Here is a 19,993-nt window from a genome sequence, read left to right as displayed (position 1 = left end):
CGGCTCTGTCCTTGTGGAGTTCATAGTCTAGTGGAGAGACTAGTATTAAATAAGTATTTCTACATGTAAGTAGATAATCCTTGAGTGCCAACTGAAAGCACAGGAGTGTGAGTGTGTCACGAGGGGTCTGCTTTAGATTAGGGGCCAGGGAAGGCCTCCTCTGGAGAAGGGGCAGTTTATCTGGGTTGCAAGGTGAGTAGAGTCAACTAAATGAAGTGGGAGGAGGGAGACTGAAAGAGAAGGGTATGGATGGGAGAAGGTCATTCCAGGTAGAGGGAAGAGCACATGCAAAGGCAAAAGTTGGGGAATTGTGTGTGCTTGTTAAGGAATTGAGAAAAGGCCAAGATGGTTGGCAGGGTGGTGAGCAGGGGTGGAGAGGCCAAGTCATAGGGTGCCTGCTCGGCCAAGGTAAGGATTTTGGATTTTATCTAAAGCAGGGTTGTAGGATCTGAGCTATGTTTTTAAGATCTCACTCTGGCTGTTATGTAGATAATGGATTGGGGTGACAAGAGGGATTGGGGTGACATTGCTAGGCTACTGTGGCTGTAGTGTAGGTAAGGGGTGATAGTAGCTTGGATTAAGGTGTGCTAGAAAAGATGAAGAAAAGTAGATGGATGAGATGCATTTTAGAATTAGGATCAAGAGCATTTTGTGTTTGATTAGAAATAGGGAATAAGGTTAGGGAGATTTAAAGGCAAACTCCCAGCTCTCTGGCTTGAGCAATGGGGTAGCTGATGGAGCCCCTGATGGAGGAACAGGTTATGAGGAGGAAGAGTCCGATTTTGTGCAAGTTACATTTAAGATACCTGTGAGACACCCAAGAGAAGATGTGTGGTAGCAGAGTGTAGATAGGGAAGAGAAGAGAGCCCAGCCTCGGTCCTCCTCAGTCCTGAGGGACCCCAACTTTGAGAGGTCCCACAGAGGAGGGGTAGCAGCCCTGAAGATTGAGAAGATAGGAGGGATACCAGGAGAGGGCGGGGTTTGGAAGCCAAGGAAGGGGAGGCAGGGCATCTCAAGAAGAAAGGAGGGATCAGAAACTGCCAAGAGGTCAGGATGAGGATGGCAAGTTGCCTTGACAAGAATGGATTGCAGAAGAGTGGGGACTGGAGGGCCAGAAGCCTGAGGTGTGAGTTGAGAAGTGAATGGATAGGGGGTGGAAAGTGGAAACAGCCTGTGTAGACATGTTTTCAAGAGGCTTGGCTGTGGAGAGAACTAGGGAAGGGGACAGTGGTTGAGAGGAAGTGTGGAGCCAGGGGAGAGTTTGTTGAGGATGGTTGTTTGGATGCTAGTGGAATGGCCCCACAGAGGAAGTTCAAGAAGCAGGAGGGCCCGGCTGGTGCGCTCAGTGGTTAGTGTTGACCCATGAATCAGGAGATCATGGTTTGATTCCCAATCAGGGCACATGCCCAGGTTGCAGGCTCAATCCCCAGTAGGGGGCATGCAGGAGGCAGCCGATCAATGATTCTCTCTCATCATGATGTTTCTACCTCTCTCTCCCTCTCCCTTCCTCTCTCTGTAATCAATAAAAACATATTAAAAAAAAAAAAGAATCACACACAAAAGAGAGTCAGGCTTTATGGTATAGTCATTACTTAAATTACTTCATTTCAAAAACAAAAAAGAAGCAGGAGGGAGGGTATAATCCAGCTGTCACCCATAAGGCACTGGTGGTGGGGTCCAGGGAGGGGCTGGCTTTTATTTTTGTGTAATACTAGGGGAGGGCCATGGTTTATAGAGTTTAGATTCTCATCTGATGGCTTCTGTTTTCTCAAAATAAAAAAGAAGGTCATCCTCTGAGAGGGAGAGCTGGGTGCTGGGTTCTAGAGAGGGAAGAAGAAATAAATTAGTCATTTCAAAGAACAGGAGAGGGACTGCTTAGAGAAATACTGGGTTTGCTGGGAGTGGCGAAAACCATTTAAGACCTTGTTCTTAGGCTGTTTTCGCCCACCCTCGTTGGGAGGGACTTAGGCTTCTTGAGTGGTCTGACTCTGCCCAAGAGCCCAGCAGCAGGCCTGGGAGAGCTTCAGGATGTGGCCCCGCCCCCTCAGCAGCCTCATTTCCCATCACTCCGACTTGAATGGCTTACTGTCCCTGAACCCTCTTTTTTTTGCCTAGAAGACACTTCCCTTATTCTCTCCACGTTCAGCATCTTGGGCTGAGCTGCTGCCCTGCCCCCACCCTGCCCAGATGAGGTTGGCACCTTTCCTCAGAGCCAGAAGCCCCTCTGCACATGTTCATCATGTTTTCTCTGTCCCGGCACCAGTCTCACAGGCTGTGGTTAGGCTCTTTCAGCCCCACTGGACTGTGATCTGAGGGTGGGATGAATGAAAAGAGGCCCATGTCAGGATGCTACCTGGGTGAATTCTCACTCCCTGGAGGGCGCCCGGCCCTTGGGTGGTAGGGATGGGGGCTGTGCACCGCAGAACCTCTTGGAAGGACGGAAGGACCACATGCAGGCTCTCAGGAGGCTGGGTAGGGGCACTTCACTGTGTCTTCTCCCGGCAGAGACAGGACGGGTGCAAAGGTCTCTGGCATAATTGTGATGGGGGATTCCTTCCACTCACACTCACTGAGCATTTTGGGTGTACCCAGTACCAGATCTTCTGGGAGTTTACTAGGGGGGGCTGGGGGAGTGGGAGGTAGGGGGTGTTGGGAGACCGAGCATAAAGAGGTCGTTAGGGCAACTTGTGCTCATGTTGTACCCATGTTCCTGCTTCTCGGGGTACAGAGGGATGAATACTGACGGAGCTGGGCGTTAGAACTTCACTTGCTTAGACCCCGAGACACAGATGAGATGATGTGGGGGGAAAGCCCCTTGAAGAGAGTTCTGAAACCATTGGGCTAGAAGAGGGAGTTTGTTTTGCGCCCCAGTTCTTAGGAGGCCTGCACCTCCATGCTGCACACATTTGCTGAGGCACCAAGGGAAAGACTAGGCCACCCCAGGACAGTGCTGCGGTGTGGCCTGCAGTTCGCAGTTCCCTGGCCCACACTGCCAGGATCCATGCTCCCCTCCACCCTCATAACTGCACCCAGGGAAGTGGCTCTCCGCACCATGGCACTGACCTTGGAAGTGGCCTTGCAACCCCTTGGGAGGAAAGATTGCTAGGTCCGGCCCTGATAAAGAAAGTCCGGCTTCCTGGCAAGGTCGCAGAATAGCCAGCCTTTCCTCGTGCTTTCTTGTCCCTGGCACAGAGATTAGATAGGCTGGTAGAGAGAGGCGAGTGTGGCAGGACAGACACAGCCTCTGGAAGGAGACTCTTCTAGTAGGAAAGGGAAGGAACATGGCAACAAGGACTAGCATTGCCTTTCCAGAGGTGGATGAGAATAGAGTCCCGGGGCGCGGAGATGTTGCTCTTCCCATGGCCTGAGGAGCAACCAGCAACTGTGGGGGTTGGTCAGCGTGGGGGCCAAGATGTTTGCTTGGGGAGATGGGCAAGAGGGCGGGGAAGACCCTACAGATCAAGCTATGCTGTTTCCTCATTCTCCTCATCTGTGAGAGTAGTCAGCTCTCCTCCCTTTCCCGAGAGCCTGATGGGCGGCCCCTCAGCTCCTTCCTGCTGGAGCCTCCCCACACTCCTGGAGTTAGCCCTCTTGCTCACCAGTTGGGTGTCCAAGGGGAGGAAGAGACTGGGTCTTTTGCACAGTGGGCTAGATTAGAGACCCTGGAAAAGAGAGGGTGGGAAGGGAGACCAGCATCCGATCACTTTGTGAAGGACCTGGGAGTGGCACCCAGCTGGCCTGCCTCGACCCACTTTCCCCATCGCTCTCCTGCAGGTGTTAGAGCTGCGGCGACCCATGGATTCCCGGCTGGAGCACGTGGACTTTGAGTGCCTTTTCACCTGCCTCAGTGTGCGCCAGCTGATCCGAATCTTTGCCTCACTGCTGCTGGAGCGCCGGGTCATTTTTGTGGCCGATAAGCTCAGGTAGGGCCCCATAGGGCAAGGTGGAGAAGAGGGGGAAGGCACATCACTAATTCACCCAGCATGTGTTTATGAACCCCAGCCCGTGTGAGTGTGTGTGTGTGTGTGTGTGTGTGTGTGTGTGTGTGTGGTGAGATCAAATAAAGAGGGAAAAGTTAGCAAATCCGGGAAGAAAGGGTGGTTGGGAGCACACAAGGTGAGAACCCAGTTGAGGACTAGCCTGAGGAAGAGGAGGGACACTTCCTTTGCAGCAGACAAGACTGCGCAGATGCACATATGGGGTGGACAAAAGTAGGTTTACAGTTGTGAGTACATGAAACACAGTTTGTTCTTGTATTATTATTTACTAACTAGAGGCCTGATGCCCAAAATTTGTGCAAGGGGCTCGGCTCCCCGCTGCTGTGGAGACTGCCTCTGCCTCAGCCCCGCCGCTGCAGCTGTCCAGAAGGACATCTAGTTAATTAACATATTATGCTTTTATTATTATAGACTAGTGGCCCGGTGCACAAAATTCGTGCACATTAAAAGGGGATTAATTAGAGGAAATATTTTAATATTGCTATTTGCCCTTTCTCTATAATAGAAGTATCAGAGATGAAAGAAAATTAGTAAAATATATATGAAAATCTTCCTCCTGTCAGAGTCTGGGGCGCACCACGGGACCCAGAGTCAAGTCCCCGCCCAACCACATGCGCCTCAAAATTGCGCGAGACTCAGACCCAGCGCCCCTCCCACCCCGTTGGGCTAGATCCAGACCCGGCTGGTCCCACCCTTGTCAAGCCCCGCCAGGCAGGTCCCCTGGCCCAGCCCCAGGGCAGGGGCACGGCCTGAGGTCCCCCGTCAAGCCCTGCTGGGTGGGGGTGTGGCCTGAGGTCCCCCCATCAAGCCCCGCCGGGCGGGGGAGGGGGGGTGCAGCCTCAGGTCCCCTGGCCTGGCGCCAGGAGGAGGGTGCAGCCTCAGATTTCCGGGGTGAGGGGAGCAGCCTGAGGTCTCCTGGCCCAGCACTGGGGCTGGGGGTGGGGGGGGGCGACGGGGGGGGCGGCGGGGGAGCGTACCTTGAGGTCCCCCATCAAGCCCCGCCGGGCAGGGGGAGTGGCCTGAGGTCCCCTGGCCTGGCGCTGGGGCGGGGGGCATGGCCTGAGGTCCCCCGTCAAGCCCTGCTTGGGGGTGTGTGTGACTGGAGGTGTCCGTGAGCAGGGAGGCTAGCTTAGGAGGAGTAAGGAAAGAGCTGGATGGGTCACAAGTCTTGGTCCGAAGCATTGGCATTGATGATTTTAGAGGAGTTCCGCATGCCAAGATCTGATTGTGGCCATCAGAGGGTGGCAGAGGTGTCACTGGACACGAGGCGTTCCAGAAGCAGCCAATGTGGATGGGACTAGAGATCTCTGTTCTAAGAACACTAATACCATTTATGAGGGCTTCTTTCTCATGAACCAACCCTTCCAAAGCCCCACCTCCTAATATCGTATTTGGAGTTAGGATTTCAACATATGAATTTGGGGGGACACAAACAGACCATAGCAAAGAGTATGTGTGGAGGTGGGCTAGGCAGGGAGAGGATGAGATACTGGCAGCACATTATCTATTTTTTTTGGTCAAATAATCTGTCACAGGCAGCAGTGGTTTCTCCAAGGTGGCAGAACTCATTCATTCAGGTGTTTATTACGTTACCTGCTATGTGCCATACCATATGCCAGGTGCTGATACGAGGGGCAGAAAAGAAACATCCTCTGTCCCGTTTGTCCCCCAAGAAGCCCAGGATCCCTGAGGTATCTGTCTGCATGTATGAGGGGTGGCGAGGGGAGCAGGAGAAATGGATCCTGAAGGCCACTGGGACAGGACCCCCTGCTGCCCAGCTGTGAGGCTCTGGTCTGGCCAGACCTTGGTGCTCCTAACAGAGCCTGGACCCTGAGGTTTCTTTTCCTGAAGCTTCCATTCCCTCACTGGGGGCATCCTCTCTGCCACCCCACCGTTCGCCCAGCTCCAGTGGGGATATGAACACAGCTGTTGTTTCTGTGGCTGCAGCTGCCGCTGAGCACATCCAGGACTCTTCTGGGAGGAAAGTACCCCAGGGCCCTGCTCTTGGCCTGGCCTGGCGTTTGAGTTCTGCCAGTCTTGGGTCTTAGAAAAGATGTCCTCCTGCCCCGGGTCTGCCTCTGACGGGAGAGGGGCAGGGTAGGGAGCCCAGTGAGGGCGCACAGGCCTGGACTGCCGTCCGGGCTCAGGCAGTGCAGCCAGCTCAGGCTCCGTGCCTCATGTTTTAGGTGTTACAAGTCCTTTGTCCCTCTGGCTGGGTTCTGATGTCACGTCTATGGGATGTGTGTGTGTGTGTGTGTGTGTGTGTGTGCACGTGTGCATGAGCTCTGTGGCGATCGGATCAAGTCCCTTTGGAGGAGACTGTGGAGATCAGTGTGTCCCGAGGCCCTGAGGCAACCTTTTTCCAGATCTTTTTCAGATGGCTCTCCTTGGGGTGTGGGGAGCTGCTGTGCCCAGGGGAAGGGCTGTCGGGGCCAGGGCACCTGTCTCTGCCTCAAGGCCCAGCAGTATTTTAGGTGTCCGTAGGGTGGCAGGGCAGTCAAGCAAAGCACTGGCTGACAAAACACTCATGAACATCCAGAGATCATTCTAGAAGAGGGGTCTGTTTCTGTTGTGTCAAGAGAACCATGTCCTCTGACTGGTGGGGCATTAGTCGTGAAAGGGCAAGAGTCCCTCTGGAGCTGATCACGCAGAGACCAAGCTTTTATGGCTAATAGGTGGGACCGTAGATGTGGAGGGCAGGGTGGGAGAGTCAAGCTTGAAAGTGGTCTTGACTGCGGTCCTCTGTCTCCTGATCTGTAACATGGTCCCTCGGGGAGGGCCTTGGACTATGCTCCTGGCAGATGGACAGTCCAGGCCAGGTGTGTCTCCTGTTTACTGGTGCCCTTCACCAGCCCTCAATGCACCTGGGGAGTGTGCACTCACGTTTGTACCTCATGGCTAGCATCCTAGAGATTTTCCTCTGGCTCCCACTGGTCATTCTGCTTGGACAGCCAGCCCTGTAGTGTGCCTGGGCATAGAGGCCTGGAGCCCCCTCTAGGTCAAGAGAGGGATGACCCCACTGAGACCTGTGGCTATATTTTGGAGCCTGAGAGGAAAGATGGCAAGAATGGTGCCAGCCCCCTGACCGCAGTCAGTGGTCCTGTCAGACCACTTTTTCCAATCAAGGAGAAGAAGGGATGCCTAGAGGGCAGAGCTGAAGTCATGCTGGGCTGGGAGACAGGAAGTCTGGTTGTGTTGTGGGTCTGCCACTTATGAGTAAACTGGCCTGGGTATCGGTGGCGCCAGCTGCAAAATTTGGAATTGATGAGGTGACCTCTGTAGGGCCTTCCAGCTCTTGCACGCTATGAATTGGTAACCAGCTCTTACTCACTTTACCTTTGTGCTCCCGGCCTGAGCTGATACTCCTGCACTAGTCAGGCCTGCCTGTGCATTTGGGTGGCCCTTTGGGGAGAGTAGGGTATATGTGAGTCCTGTGTGTGTTCAAGCATTGCTACATCCCTTCCTGGCTGTTTCTAAGTAGTCACCAAAGAGGGTAGTAGCAATGTCTTTGGGGCCCTGATGGTGGGAATGTGGGGGCTTCACTGGCCTGTAGGGTCAGACCCAGTCATGAGCCCCATTAGCATCGATTTTTGTTGCACTGGGAGGTTTCACATAAAAGGATATTCTGAGCCCCAGCAGGCTCTACCTCCCCGTCCTCGAAGGTGCTGGGTCTGGGTTCAGGCACTTTGTCTCTCTTTGTCCACCAGTACCCTGTCCAGCTGCTCCCACGCGGTGGTGGCCTTGCTCTACCCCTTCTCCTGGCAGCATACCTTCATTCCTGTCCTCCCGGCCTCCATGATTGACATCGTCTGCTGTCCCACCCCCTTCCTGGTTGGCCTGCTCTCCAGCTCCCTTCCCAAACTGAAGGAGCTGCCTGTGGAGGAGGTGGGCCACCTGGGGAACCAGCTGGGGGAGGTTGGAAGGAGGAAGGGACAGAAGGAACAGAAACCCCCAGTAGAGAAGGGCAGAGGGGGAGTGGAGGGAGAAAGGCACTGGGATTCTCTCTTTTGTGACCTCTCTACCCAGCTCATCCTTTCTCCCTGGGAGGGCTGTCCCTGGCTGGAGTTACTACTGTTATCTGACCCTGGGATCTAGGGGTCTGGAGGCCTGGGGAGGGCATGGCAGGGATTCATACCCTGAATCACTGTCACTAATGCCTCTTTTCCTCAGGCACTGATGGTGAATCTGGGATCTGACCGATTCATCCGGCAGGTAAGAGTGGGGCACTGCGGAACGTGGCCTTCCCTAGGGTGGTGCTTGTTCAAGGCAGACTCCAGAGCAGCCAGCACTGTTGCACACAGCTCAACCTCCACCACCTGCTTGTTAAGCTCTCTGGGTTCCATATTCACAGAATAGACAAGGATGGGAGAAACTGGTCTGAGCAGTCTTGACCTCAGCAGGGTCTGCCTTTCTTGCTGGCACCATCAGCCGAGTGCAGACAACAGGGCCTGCAAGTCCAAAGACGTGACCTCTGGGCTCGGCCGCCTTTGAGCCACATGGTCTTGGACAGGCCTCTGAGCTTCTCTGAGCCGAGTTTTCATCTCTAAACCAGGCATGGTGGTAGCACCTGCCTTGAAATGTTGCTGGGGTTGATTACACGTGACACACAGAATGCCATGGGATGTAAAGGTTTGCAGTTACTGTCAACTTCAAAAGCCTGTGTCAGTCATGGAAATCCTGCTGGCTCTCTACAAACAGCCCAGCCCAGTGTCGTACCCTCTGGGAGGTACAGTCTGTTACGCAGCATTGACAGAGTTTGGTCTCCTGGGTACAGGCATCATGGTGCGGACACTGAACCAGAATGTAGAGACAGGAACAGTGGCTTAACCTCACGCCTGAGACACAGTCTCCCCACCCCAGCCAGCTGCGCTTCCTCCTGGAGCTAAAGCTGGGGAGTAGGGGAGACTTCGTCGAGGTGCCGGGGTAGGAAGGAACCCTTCGCTGGTCCTGTGAATGCCACCTGCTCGGCCACTTTTTTTCCATGTGACCTTGGACAAGTTTCTTAACCTCTCTGTGCCTCAACTTCTCATCTTAAAGTGAGATTGATAAATAGTATCAGGGTTATTGGGACAATTGAAGGAGAGTGTATTTTTAAGCTATTCATACAGGGCCTGGCACGTAGTAAGTGCTCAGCCACTGTTAGTTATTATCCTTATCACTGCATTTTCCTTCTCCTGCAGATGGATGATGAGGACACGTTGTTACCTAGGAAGTTGCAGGCAGCTCTGGAGCAGGCTCTAGAGAGGAAGAACGAACTGATCTCCCAGGATTCCGACAGCGACTCCGACGATGGTGAGTGAGGCTTGTGGCAACACAGTCAGCTCTGGCCCCAGGCTCCTCTGCTCTGGGCCTGGGCCTCATTTGGCGGCACCCTGCTTCTATGCACCAGGCCCTCTGGCTGATGAGGTTCCAGTTGTAGGACCTTGATCTCACACTAACCTAGAATTCTCTAGCCGCACCATCGGTGGGATTCAGGGAGTTATGGCTTGACTACGTCTGAGGGGAGAGAAGTATTGTGGTATTTTATCAGACCGAGCTCAGGAACATAATATTGAGGCTGCTTCTCAAGTGGCCTAGGCCAGCGGTCGCCAACTGGTGGTTCGCGGACCACTGGTGGTCCGTGAGGTCCGAAAGGTTGGCGACTGCTGGCCTAGCTACAAAGCTGTACCTTCTTCCCTCTAATTCTTCTCTACCTCAGGAGGCTTGGGAAGGAAAACCTCAAGACCTGTGACAGCTACAAAGACTCTTGCTGACAGGAAACTAGTTATTCCTCCCCCTCAGATCTTGCCTCGAGCCATTGAAGGGGATAAAGGGAGCTTCCTCCTGCTGTGAAGCCAGGAAAACCACCCAGGGTGAGGGGTGTGGGGGCAGGGGTCCTCTGGTCTCTGATTCCCACTCTCATTCATCCAGCAAGTAGTTGCCAGCTTCCATGTTCAGGGCACAGTTTCCAGCCTCCCAGCTTGTGAGCTAGCTGTAAGCCCAGGTGCACAGGAGATGGTTTCAAGAACAGATAAGTGGTCTGGCAGGGAATTTTATTGAGGAGAGGGAGATACCAGCTGGAGGTTGAGGTTCGAGTTTGGAGATGGCAGGCTCTCGACCAGAACCTGAAAGATTTTCTTTTCTCTTCCAGAATGTAACACCCTCAATGGGCTGGTGTCGGAGGTGTTTATCCGGTTCTTTGTGGAGACGGTTGGGCACTACTCCCTCTTCCTGACCCAGAGTGAGAAGGGGGAGAGAGCCTTTCAACGAGAAGCCTTCCGCAAGTCTGTGGCCTCCAAAAGCATCCGCCGTTTCCTTGAGGTTTTTATGGAGTCTCAGATGTTTGCTGGCTTCATCCAAGACAGGGAACTAAGAAAGTGTCGGGCAAAGGGTAAGGTTAGAAGAGCTGGGGTCAGTAGACCTTCTCCTCTTAACCTCTCTGCTACCAACAGGGCTGAATAGCTAGGCACTGTGATAGAAGCTCTTGGGTGTTGGCTGGGCCCAGGCCGCCTACCATCCCTTTTCTTCTGATAGGAACTTCCAAGGAGCTTTCTTCTCCTGTCCCAGAGTACACGGCACGAGGCTGCACAGGCTGGAGCCACGTGGCTCGTCCCCTCCAAGAGCAGCATGCCGTTGGTTGCCCACCCCCTCCTCACACATCCTTCTTAATCAGAGAAAAAGACCCAATTTAGCGAAGTCTGAGAATCCAGGGTGGAGAAGGCCCTGGAAGAGAATTGAGCTACCTCTGTCTTAGGTTGGTGGCAGAACACATTCAGAGCAGAAGGTTCTCTTATCGCTTATTTCGTCGGCTCTGCTCACTGTAGGGCTTTTCCACCTCATCAGCATCTGTCTAACATCAGGGTTATTATTCTGTCCACTAATACTGTCCATTTGGTCTGACAAACCTTTCGAAACAACAGTGTAGAGTGGTCTACAAGTAACTAGAGAAGGTGTCTACCCAGCTTTGAAACGAGGAATAGCGTCTTCGCTGTAACGCAGCTCAGCATTGTGCACCTGGGAGCAAGTCATCGAGGGCCTCTTGCTATGAACAGTGAACACCAGTGAGATGCCACTAGTGGTGGTTTTGATGAGCCAATCTGACTTCTAAGATGCTCCTGTAAATTGTAATTGCAGGGCCTTGTCTTCCCTTCCTCCATTGACTGTTCTTTTCTCTGCTCCCTTTCTCCTCTTCCCCAGGCCTCTTTGAGCAGCGAGTAGAGCAGTATTTAGAGGAACTCCCAGACACCGAACAGAGCGGAATGAATAAGTTTCTCCGAGGTTTGGGTAAGTAGCTTTGTCATTGATGAGACAGATGTTCACCAAGGGGGATCTGTACCCCAAACTGCTCTATACCAATGCTAGTGGGTGTTATACTGGGGCTATAGACAGACCTGGAAGGAGTCCCTTGGTGAAGAGAAGGTTCCCAGCCCAGTGCTCCAAGGGCATTTAGCACAGGATTTACTACCTGCAGAACCAAGAGAAACCACAGACCGTCACCTGAGGTTTTCTGGGTGCACTCCTTCCTGAGGGAGTAGGAGGGCCACTAGGACCAGAGAGCTTTCCTGTAGGCCAGGAGGGATCTACAAGACTAGCAATGCCAGAGTGCCCTCTCTGAAAACCTCCATTCTTTTCAAAGAGCTCAGCCACTTAGATCATAGAATGTCTCCATTTCAAATAAGTTAAATGCTTGCCCAAAGCCAAATAGATTAATATCAGGGCCCTCATTGGAGTGTTTTCCCTACCATGGATCAGATCTGTCATAATCCAGTCTCTCTAATCCTTTCTCTCCAACTGAGAGGGTTAGGGCTGTTAGAAGAGATTATATGGAAATATTCTCACTCTTGCCCTTTCTGGCCCACAGGCAACAAAATGAAGTTCCTCCACAAGAAGAATTAAGCCCCTTTCCCAGTAACAGAGAGTCCAGTGCCTTGCAGAGCCTGGAGCCTGGGGAGGGGGCCCAGCCTGGGACCCTCTGGGCTGCTGTGGCTGCTCTGTCCCCACAGACCCCACCCTCCAAGCCAGCCCACCTCTGCCTTCATGATATCCCAGATACTGTTTGTAAATAATCTGCTGTAAGCTTTCTTATCTGTTTTTGTAACAAGCGAAGAGAATCTGGTAAATATTTGTATATTCCCAAGGGGCCGGGTGCTTTCCTGCCCTGCCCGAGCATGGATGAAGTTCTGCTGGGTGCTGGTGACTGGCCAATTATGTGCAGCTGACTGTCTCGGCCAAACCACTGATCTTCCCCTGGAGGCTCCTGGCCTGCCTGCCTGAGCCCCTGCTGCCAGTCTGGGGCCATGGAGCGCAGATGCTGTCTTGTTATGTACATGGGGACTATTTTTTAAAACATTTTTTTAGAGTTTCTATTTTTTTTTTTTTTTCTAGTAGTCTCCCTTTCCTAACCTTCCGTTTTTAAAAGACAAAGGTCAATCTGTCCCCATTTGCAGCATGATACCAGGCTTTTGGGCCTGGCCTTCTCTTGTTTCTCCCACCTGGGTGATGGTCAGTGAGTCAGGGGAGGCCCACGCCCAGCTCTGCCAGTGCTCTCCGGGCCCAGCTCCCAGTCAGTGGTGGCCATGATGCGGTACAAGGCATCCCTTCTTCCCACCATCTACGGGTGTTCTCAATAAACAGTGTACAGTTGTTTGGGCCCAGAGCCCCATGTGTTCCTTGGCTTCATTATCCATAACTTTCTCTCCTGAGGGATGGGCTGAGATAGGCCAGCCAGGGGTGAAACACCATCATGAAGGGTACTTGATTAAGAATTTAGCTTCAGAAATTGGTTCTGTGGTCTGACTTTATGATTAGTCTTTTTTATTATTATTATTAATTTGAGAAAGAGAAGGAGGTAGAGGGAAGAGAAACAGAGAAACATCTATTTGTTGTTCCACTTATGTATGCATTCATTGGTTGATACTTTTATGTGCCCTGACCAGGGATTGAACCCAATACCTTGGCCTATTGGGATAATGCTCTTAACTGAGCTACTGAGCCAGGGAATATGACTAGTCTTAGAGTTAGAAAATACCTAATCATTGTTCTAGTTCAGCTTCCTTCTCTAATAGCCAACTGTTCATACTCTATGTCAGTGTTTCTAGGGATGGAAAATTCTTTCTCATTGCCCTTTGACTCCACTATTAGGTGAATCTCAACATTTTTCTGTTCAGTATAAAGCCCTTACAACATCATTGGGTATCCTGACATTGGTGGAGTGAGGCCCAGCTAAAGCAACCCAGGGCTTGCTGGTAGTCCTACTGAGAGCTATGGCTCTTCCATGTCACTCTGTGGAGTTATTTGTTGGAACCCTAGGATTGACTACAGAAGGTTCTGCTACCTTCCATGGAAGACCAAGGAGAGAAGCAGGGTGGGGAAATGGTGGCTTAGGCTTTCTACATACCAAGGCCATCGCAGAGCACAGACCTTGAAGACGAGGTATTAAGCTGGAACGCTGTTCATTAGAATTGGGTTTGGGTCTGGAAGGATTTGAACCATGGAGTACAGTTTTCCTATCCTTCCACCCTAGCCTACTTAAACAGGAGACAATCCCATTCTTCTCTCCCTTTCCTCCTCTACATCTCCATTGAAGGCCTGTGCCGATCCCAACTTGTCTATGTTTGGGGTTGCTGTCTGCCTCATAAAGCAAAGTAGAGGGTAGTCTTCTCTGAAAAGCCTCCTGAATCTGGGTTTTCAGTTGAAGTAGAGAGAGAAGGCAGGAGTTATAACCAGAAAGTCCAAAGTGGGGTGTAGTTACCTCTAGGACATGTCACTGTTAACACAGCCTGGGCTTCATGACAGTCATAGAAGTAGATTCCTTAATAATAATCTATAATAATAAAAGTATAATATGCTAATTAGACCAGACAGCCAAACGACCTTCCGGATGTCATTCCGGACAAAGCTGCCATGGCAGGGGCTGAGATAGAGGCAGTTAGGGGCAATCAGGCAGGCAGGCAGAGTGGTTAGGGGCGATCAGACAGACAAACGGTTAGGAGCCAGTGGTCCCCGATTGTGAGAGGGTGCAGGCCAGGCCGAGGGACTCCCCCATGCATGAATTTCGTGCACTGGGCCTCTAGTAAAGTAATAATAGTTTCTAAAAGGTGCTATTTTTCTCTCTTTCCCCTCTCTTTTTACATGTAGCTTCAAAGAATCCACAAGATATGATCAGATCACAAGATATTTGGTATAAATATTGGGGGTGGGGTAATTAGAAACTTCTATGTATTTTTAAAAAACTTACAATTAGCCCTAGCTGGTTTGGCTCAGTGGATAGAGTGTCTGCTTGTGGACTGAAGGGTCCCAGGTTCGAGTCCGGCCAAGGGCACATGTCCAGGTTGCAGGCTCGATCCCCAGTAGGGGGCGTGCAGGAGGCAGCCAATCAATGATTCTCTCTCATCATTGATGTTTCTATCTCTCTCCCTTTCTCCCTGAAATCAATAAAAAAAAATATTTTTTAAAAACATTACAATTAATCCTCCTGTAACTCTCATCCCAAATCCAGAAACCCAATACTGGCACATAATAGTTTAGAATGAGCTGCAAGGGCCCATAGAGTGACTGCTATGGGCAAGGCACCGAAGTCTTATGGGGATGGTAGAGGTGGGTGTGTCCAGGGGGACTGGTTTGGGGTTGACAAAGAAGTGTTCAGGGCTTCTTTCCATATTCTGCTTTCACATGACCTCAAAACCCCTAAACAGATGATTCTCAACCCTGTCAGAATCAATACTCACCTTTTCTATAGCAAATACCATAACTCCTCCCCTGTATTATCCTCAAATGAAATTCATAGGTAATATAACTTACCTAAACACATCTATATATATATAAAACCCTAATATGCAAATAGACCGAACGGCGGAACAACCCAACACCTGGTCGCTATGATGTGTGCTGACCACCAGGGGGTGAGCGCGGAACATGGCCAGTGTCAGCAGCAGGCAGCAGGCAGCAGAGCATGGGCATTGGCTGCAGAGTGATGGTGGAGCAGGTGAGCGGAGGCGCCAGACCAAGGTGGGACACCAGTCGATGTCATCAGGGCGAGCCTCTGGTGGTTACTGAAGATTCTTTGTTCCTGTGTGCCGCAGTCCCGCCTGGCGCTTGCACCTGCTGCCGGTGCCGGCCCCACTTGCACCCTCTGCTGGTGCCCAGCACCGGCCCCAAATCGCTCAGCACCATCAGTGGGTGCAAGAGGCCGCTGCCGGCCCCGATCACCCCTCAGGCTTCTCCACCTCCCCCTGCTCCTGAGGGGCGATCGGGGCCGGCAGCGGGCTCTTGCACCCGCTGCCGGTGCCACAGCCGCCGCTTGCACCCACTGCCAGCGCTGGCCCTGCTTGCACCTACTGTTGGCACTGGCCCCAATTGCTATGCCGTCACCGGGTGTGAGCGGGACCAGCGCCGTGGGAGTGGTGGCAGCAGGAACAGGGCTGCTGCCAGAGAGGAGACCCAGGGGGACCACAGTGGGAGGGGCCAGGCTGGGGTGCGAAGGATGGGCCGAGACCTGCCCCTGTGCCCACCATAGCCTCGCAGCCCACAGTTCCTTTCAAGGTGCATGAATTCGTGCACTGGGCCCCTAGTCTTCTATATAATAAAAGCCCAGCGACCATTATGGCGGAACAACCAGAATGACAGGTCACTATGATGTGCACTGACCACCAGGGGGCAGACGCTCAATGCAGGAGCTGCCCCCTGGTGGTCAGTGTGCTCCCACAGTGGGAGTGCTGCTCAGCCAGAAGCTGGGCTCATGGCTGGCGAGCACAGCGGCAGTGGCAGGAGCCTTTCCCACCTCCTTGGCAGCGCTAAGGAGCAGTGAGCCAAGCGGTTAGGAGCGAGGGGTCCCGGATTGTGAGAGGGATGTCCGACTGCTGGTTTAGATCAGGCCTAAACTGGCAGTTGGACATCCCCCGAGGGGTCCCGGATTGGGAGAGGGCACAGGCTGGGCTGAGGGACCCCTCTCCCCCATGCACGAATTTCATGCATTGGGCTTCTAATTATAATATAAAAGGGGAGAAATAAAGTACTTTATTATAAAAGAACATTATTTAAATAGCTAAATGCTTGGGCACAATTGTAATACAGTGGAGTCAGAGGTTTACACCTGTACACAGAATTACTGTAGCTATACATGCAGACAGATAAAAGTGTGTTATATTAGAAACTGATTCTATTGAGTAGATGTTACCATTGGCAAGAGAGTTTTCTGAAATGAACAATTCTGGGTAGTATTCTGAACAAAACACAGTATGAGCTTCCCTGACTTAAACAGTATTTGGAATCCTGGAAAACTGAGAAGTACATGAAAACTGCATCGTCTCCTTCACTCCCCTACACCCTCACCCACCCCCACCCCCAAACATATTGATTACGTGTAAATGGAGTTAGGCTCTAAGGTAGATTATTTTTTCTTTGTTCTTAAGAATCAACCCATGCCTTAGCTGGTTTGGCTCAGTGGATAGAGCGTCAGCCTGGGGACTGAAGGGTCCCGGGTTCGATTCCAGTCAAGGGCACATGCCCAGGTTGCGGGCTCGATCCCTGATGGGGGGGGGCGTGCAGGAGGCAGCCAATCAATGAGTCCCTCTCATCATTGATGTTTCTATCTCTCTCCTCCCTTTCTCTCTGAAATAAATAAAATTTTAAAATTAAAAAAAAGAAATCAACCCATACATTGCAGGACAGCTAGGTTCCCTGGTTGCTTCCCTTCCATGATTGTGACTCCCTTACCGCCCTCCCCACCATGGTATTGCCACCTTTGAGAACAAGTGTCCTTTAACAGTGCTGAGAACTTGGGCAATTGATGTCTCCTCTACTAGAAGTCCCAGTGCCTACGGGGTGTCAGCCCTCATCTATTCTGGAGTTAAGAAAGGCCCTGAGGGGCAACCTGCTTGGGTCCCCTCCCTGCAGCAGTTTCTGTAATAAAACTTGCTTTCGCTGGTCTTTTTGATCATGAACTCATCCTTTAATTTCTCGAGACAAGGAACTTGGACCTGAATAGAAATTTTGGATATCATCTCTGGAGGTTCCACCAAGAGTCTACAGAACACACACTAGATTCTTGGGTTGATGGCAGGAGACATGCTCTTAGACCTTTAAAAAAAATAATATATTTTTATTGATTTCAGAGAGGAAGGGAGAGGGAGAGGGAGAGAGAGAAACATCAATGATGAGAATCATTGATGGGCTGCCTCCTGCACACCCCACACTGGGGATCGAGCCTGCAACTTGGCCATGTGCCCTTGACAGGGATCAAATCCGGGATCCTTCAGTTGGCAGGCCGACTATCCACTGAGCCAAACCAGCTAGGGCATGGACTACTAGACTTTAATGCCCAACTGTAACATGGAAAGGAACACTGGCCTGCTCCTGAAACCCCAGCTGTACCTTTTCCAGGGCTGGCTTCTCTCAATAAACTTTGCTCCCGCTAAAAAAGAGAGAGAGCGAGAGAGAGAAAGGCCCTGGGTTTTTTCCTGTAATGAGTCTGATAACTTTTAAAGTAGGGCAGGCTGCTTCTTGGATCTTTCTAAAGGCTCTTTTCAGTAAGTCATCATGTGCTGGTAACTGGAGTGCTGAGATGAGGAACCCGGCTTTTACAGGGAGTGTTTTGAAGGCGTGCCCTTGGAAAGTGGTTCCCACTGGATGGTCTGTGTAATTAGGGCCCCAAGAAAACTATTCTAATTGTGATCACAGCTGTTAAATTTTTGTTAAAAATATATTTCATATATGGACTTGAAACTTACCTTGTACCCCAAATGACTTATTTCTAAGGATAAACAGGGTTTAAAAAACATATAAAACTTAAAGTAGAAATACAAGTAAAACAAAAATTGGACTAAAATAAAGTCAGAAATGAAACACACTTCAACCTTCATTCTTACTAGGGAGTCATACTGTGTGGTGTTATGCATCCCAAAACATCTTAAATTTACGGAGGTGGGATGGGTGTTAATTCAAAGATCATGAAAACCCCAGTACAAGAAAATACTTTTTAGCACTGTCAAGTTATTGGCAATTTTTTAAAGTTACTTTTCGTCCGTTTATATCACCTTTTAATATGAAAGTATCATTTCTCCCTCACCGGAAATCCCTCCTGTTTTATGTTCTGGAAGAACATTTCATGTGTATACAAGTATATTTTAGCCCGGTACCCTGAACGCAGTTGGTGCTCGTCATCTTTTTGACAACCGAAACAGTTTTGAGATTTGGAAATTACCGTCTTGAAAGTGTCTATAAGGACCACGCCTCCTGCTAAGCGCGGCCGAAAAGGGATTTGAAGTGTGCAAGTGGCGGAGACTTCCGCTCTTACCGGCGGCCCAAGCCGCTCCGGGACCGGGGCCGGAATTGAACCACCCGCTGCTCGGAGTAAAAATGTCTACATCGCGCAAAGCGGGGGCGGCCCCGCCCACTACCGGAAATGGTTGAGCCAAGGGGTGGAGCCGGGCCCACCTTGCTTCCGGTCATTCTGCAGGGTCAAAGTGATCCCGGAACTAGAACCTCACTCCGGAAGTGGCTTTCAGGGTGGAGAGCGAGCGGAGCTGTGGTCGTAATCTGAGGGAACCTAGGAAGTCGGGCGGTGTAGACCCACGAGGGTGGCCCGGAAGCGCTAAGGTCCGCAGGGCTCGGGCCGCCCGAAACCCCGTGGCTTTCCGCCTTCCAGTGTAGGCGGGCACCACACATCTTCCGCCGGAGGTGCGCGCCCGCGCCGCAGGTCTGTATTCGTTGCGATCGACTAGAAATCCCTATGAATTTAAATCTGAAGTCTGACCTAATTTTGCCAAATATGTGGCAGACATTCCCCATTAATTATGTTATAGCTGCAGTTCCGAGGTTTGTATGAAAACTTAAAAGCATTTATTAGGCCAGTAACGATACCCGTAGCAATTCCAGCTTGCAGATAATTTAGGTTATCAACCCAATGTGCTAGGCGGTACCAGTTTTTACATTTTCTGATACACGAACAAAAGGTTGAAGACCAGGTACAAGGGCTTCTGACAAAGCTGATGCCTGTATATGGAAGGACGTCATTAATCCTCTGCACTTACCGGCCACTAGTGGCATCATGAGCTTGTGTCCACAAGACACGTTATTCAAAGCTTGTCTACTTTGTCTCAGCTGAAATATGAAATTAAAACCTAAAGTTTGCCTTTGGTTGCAGCCATTCTAGGTCTGTGCCCTTCACTCATTTGGGGCATGGAAATTTGGCTTTTCAGGCAACCAGCTTCCTTTGGCAATGCGTGGAATCAGGAAATCTGCCCAGCTGGTTGTTGTCCTAGTGAGTGCGAACACTGGAACACAGCTCAATAGATCAGTAGCTGCTTTTCCCAGGCCAAGAAATGGGATGGCCTTAAGACTTACATATTTAGCATGGCCATTTGCACCTTCTTGTAGGATTGGGATAAGTATTAGTATATTTTCCCCATTTTTAGTGTAAGGGAGGGAAACATCAATGTGAGACAGTTTGGTTGCCTCCTGCACACTCCCCATCCAATTGGAGCAGGGGATCAAACCGAAGTGCTCAGGCTGATATTCTAACCACTATACCACACCAGCCAGGGCCGTGTTCTTTATCTGCTGACCTGACCACCTGTTTTAGATTCATGGCCTTAGCTTCCATAGGTTCCCAGGAAGCCACTAAGGGAAAACCCATCACTTCACCTTTCTCCTTAAACACCGACATGCAAAATGCAAATCCAAACAGTCCAGTTAAAAACACTCAAAACAAAATGGTCGTTTAGTTTGTCCAACTGAATAAAGCCTGACACCTCTTAACTCCCATTAATTAATTCCATCAAGTCCCACCCCGCTTCCTTTTCTTTAATGGTCCCCTAGATCATATAAGGGTTGCCATGACAGATTTGTGCTACAGAAACCCGTGGTTCCCAGCCCATGTATGATCACATGGAGCACTAAAGCAAACTTTCCACCAAACTAAACCTAGTAGCTGAATCTTAGTAGGCTTGAGTGCTATCTTAACTTAATCTGGCCAGGATTCCAGACTGCAAGTTTTATTTTGGGTCATTTTAAAATCT

General features: G+C 51.0%; 1 protein-coding gene and 1 long non-coding RNA gene across 5 annotated transcripts in view; one reads left to right on the top strand and one right to left on the bottom strand.

Moving 5' to 3' along the window:
- Window positions 1-12,633, top strand: part of DENND2B (DENN domain containing 2B) — a 173,296-nt gene extending 160,663 nt beyond the window's left edge. For all 4 annotated transcript variants that reach the window (XM_054724618.1, XM_008151058.3, XM_054724619.1 and 1 more), the window contains 7 exons: window positions 3,775-3,923; window positions 7,706-7,883; window positions 8,169-8,210; window positions 9,179-9,290; window positions 10,129-10,368; window positions 11,175-11,261; window positions 11,839-12,633. In XM_054724618.1, coding sequence (XP_054580593.1) covers window positions 3,775-3,923; window positions 7,706-7,883; window positions 8,169-8,210; window positions 9,179-9,290; window positions 10,129-10,368; window positions 11,175-11,261; window positions 11,839-11,873 — 843 coding nt within the window. In that variant the 3' untranslated portion in view covers window positions 11,874-12,633. The remainder of the gene's footprint in view (window positions 1-3,774; window positions 3,924-7,705; window positions 7,884-8,168; window positions 8,211-9,178; window positions 9,291-10,128; window positions 10,369-11,174; window positions 11,262-11,838) is intronic.
- LOC114234942 (uncharacterized) lies at window positions 1,581-18,349 on the bottom strand. Its single transcript, XR_003621127.2, has 3 exons — window positions 18,113-18,349; window positions 2,201-2,309; window positions 1,581-1,820 (listed from the first exon to the last, which is right to left on the bottom strand). It is a non-coding gene; the product is annotated as an uncharacterized LOC114234942 (long non-coding RNA).
- Between the last annotated feature and the right edge of the window lie 1,644 nt (window positions 18,350-19,993).

The sequence above is a fragment of the Eptesicus fuscus genome, chromosome 13 (genome assembly GCF_027574615.1).
Source record: "Eptesicus fuscus isolate TK198812 chromosome 13, DD_ASM_mEF_20220401, whole genome shotgun sequence".
In the NCBI taxonomy this organism is placed as follows: Eukaryota; Metazoa; Chordata; class Mammalia; order Chiroptera; family Vespertilionidae; genus Eptesicus; species Eptesicus fuscus.
Note: the sequence above shows the minus strand (reverse complement) of the source record. Positions and strands in the feature narration are given on the sequence as shown.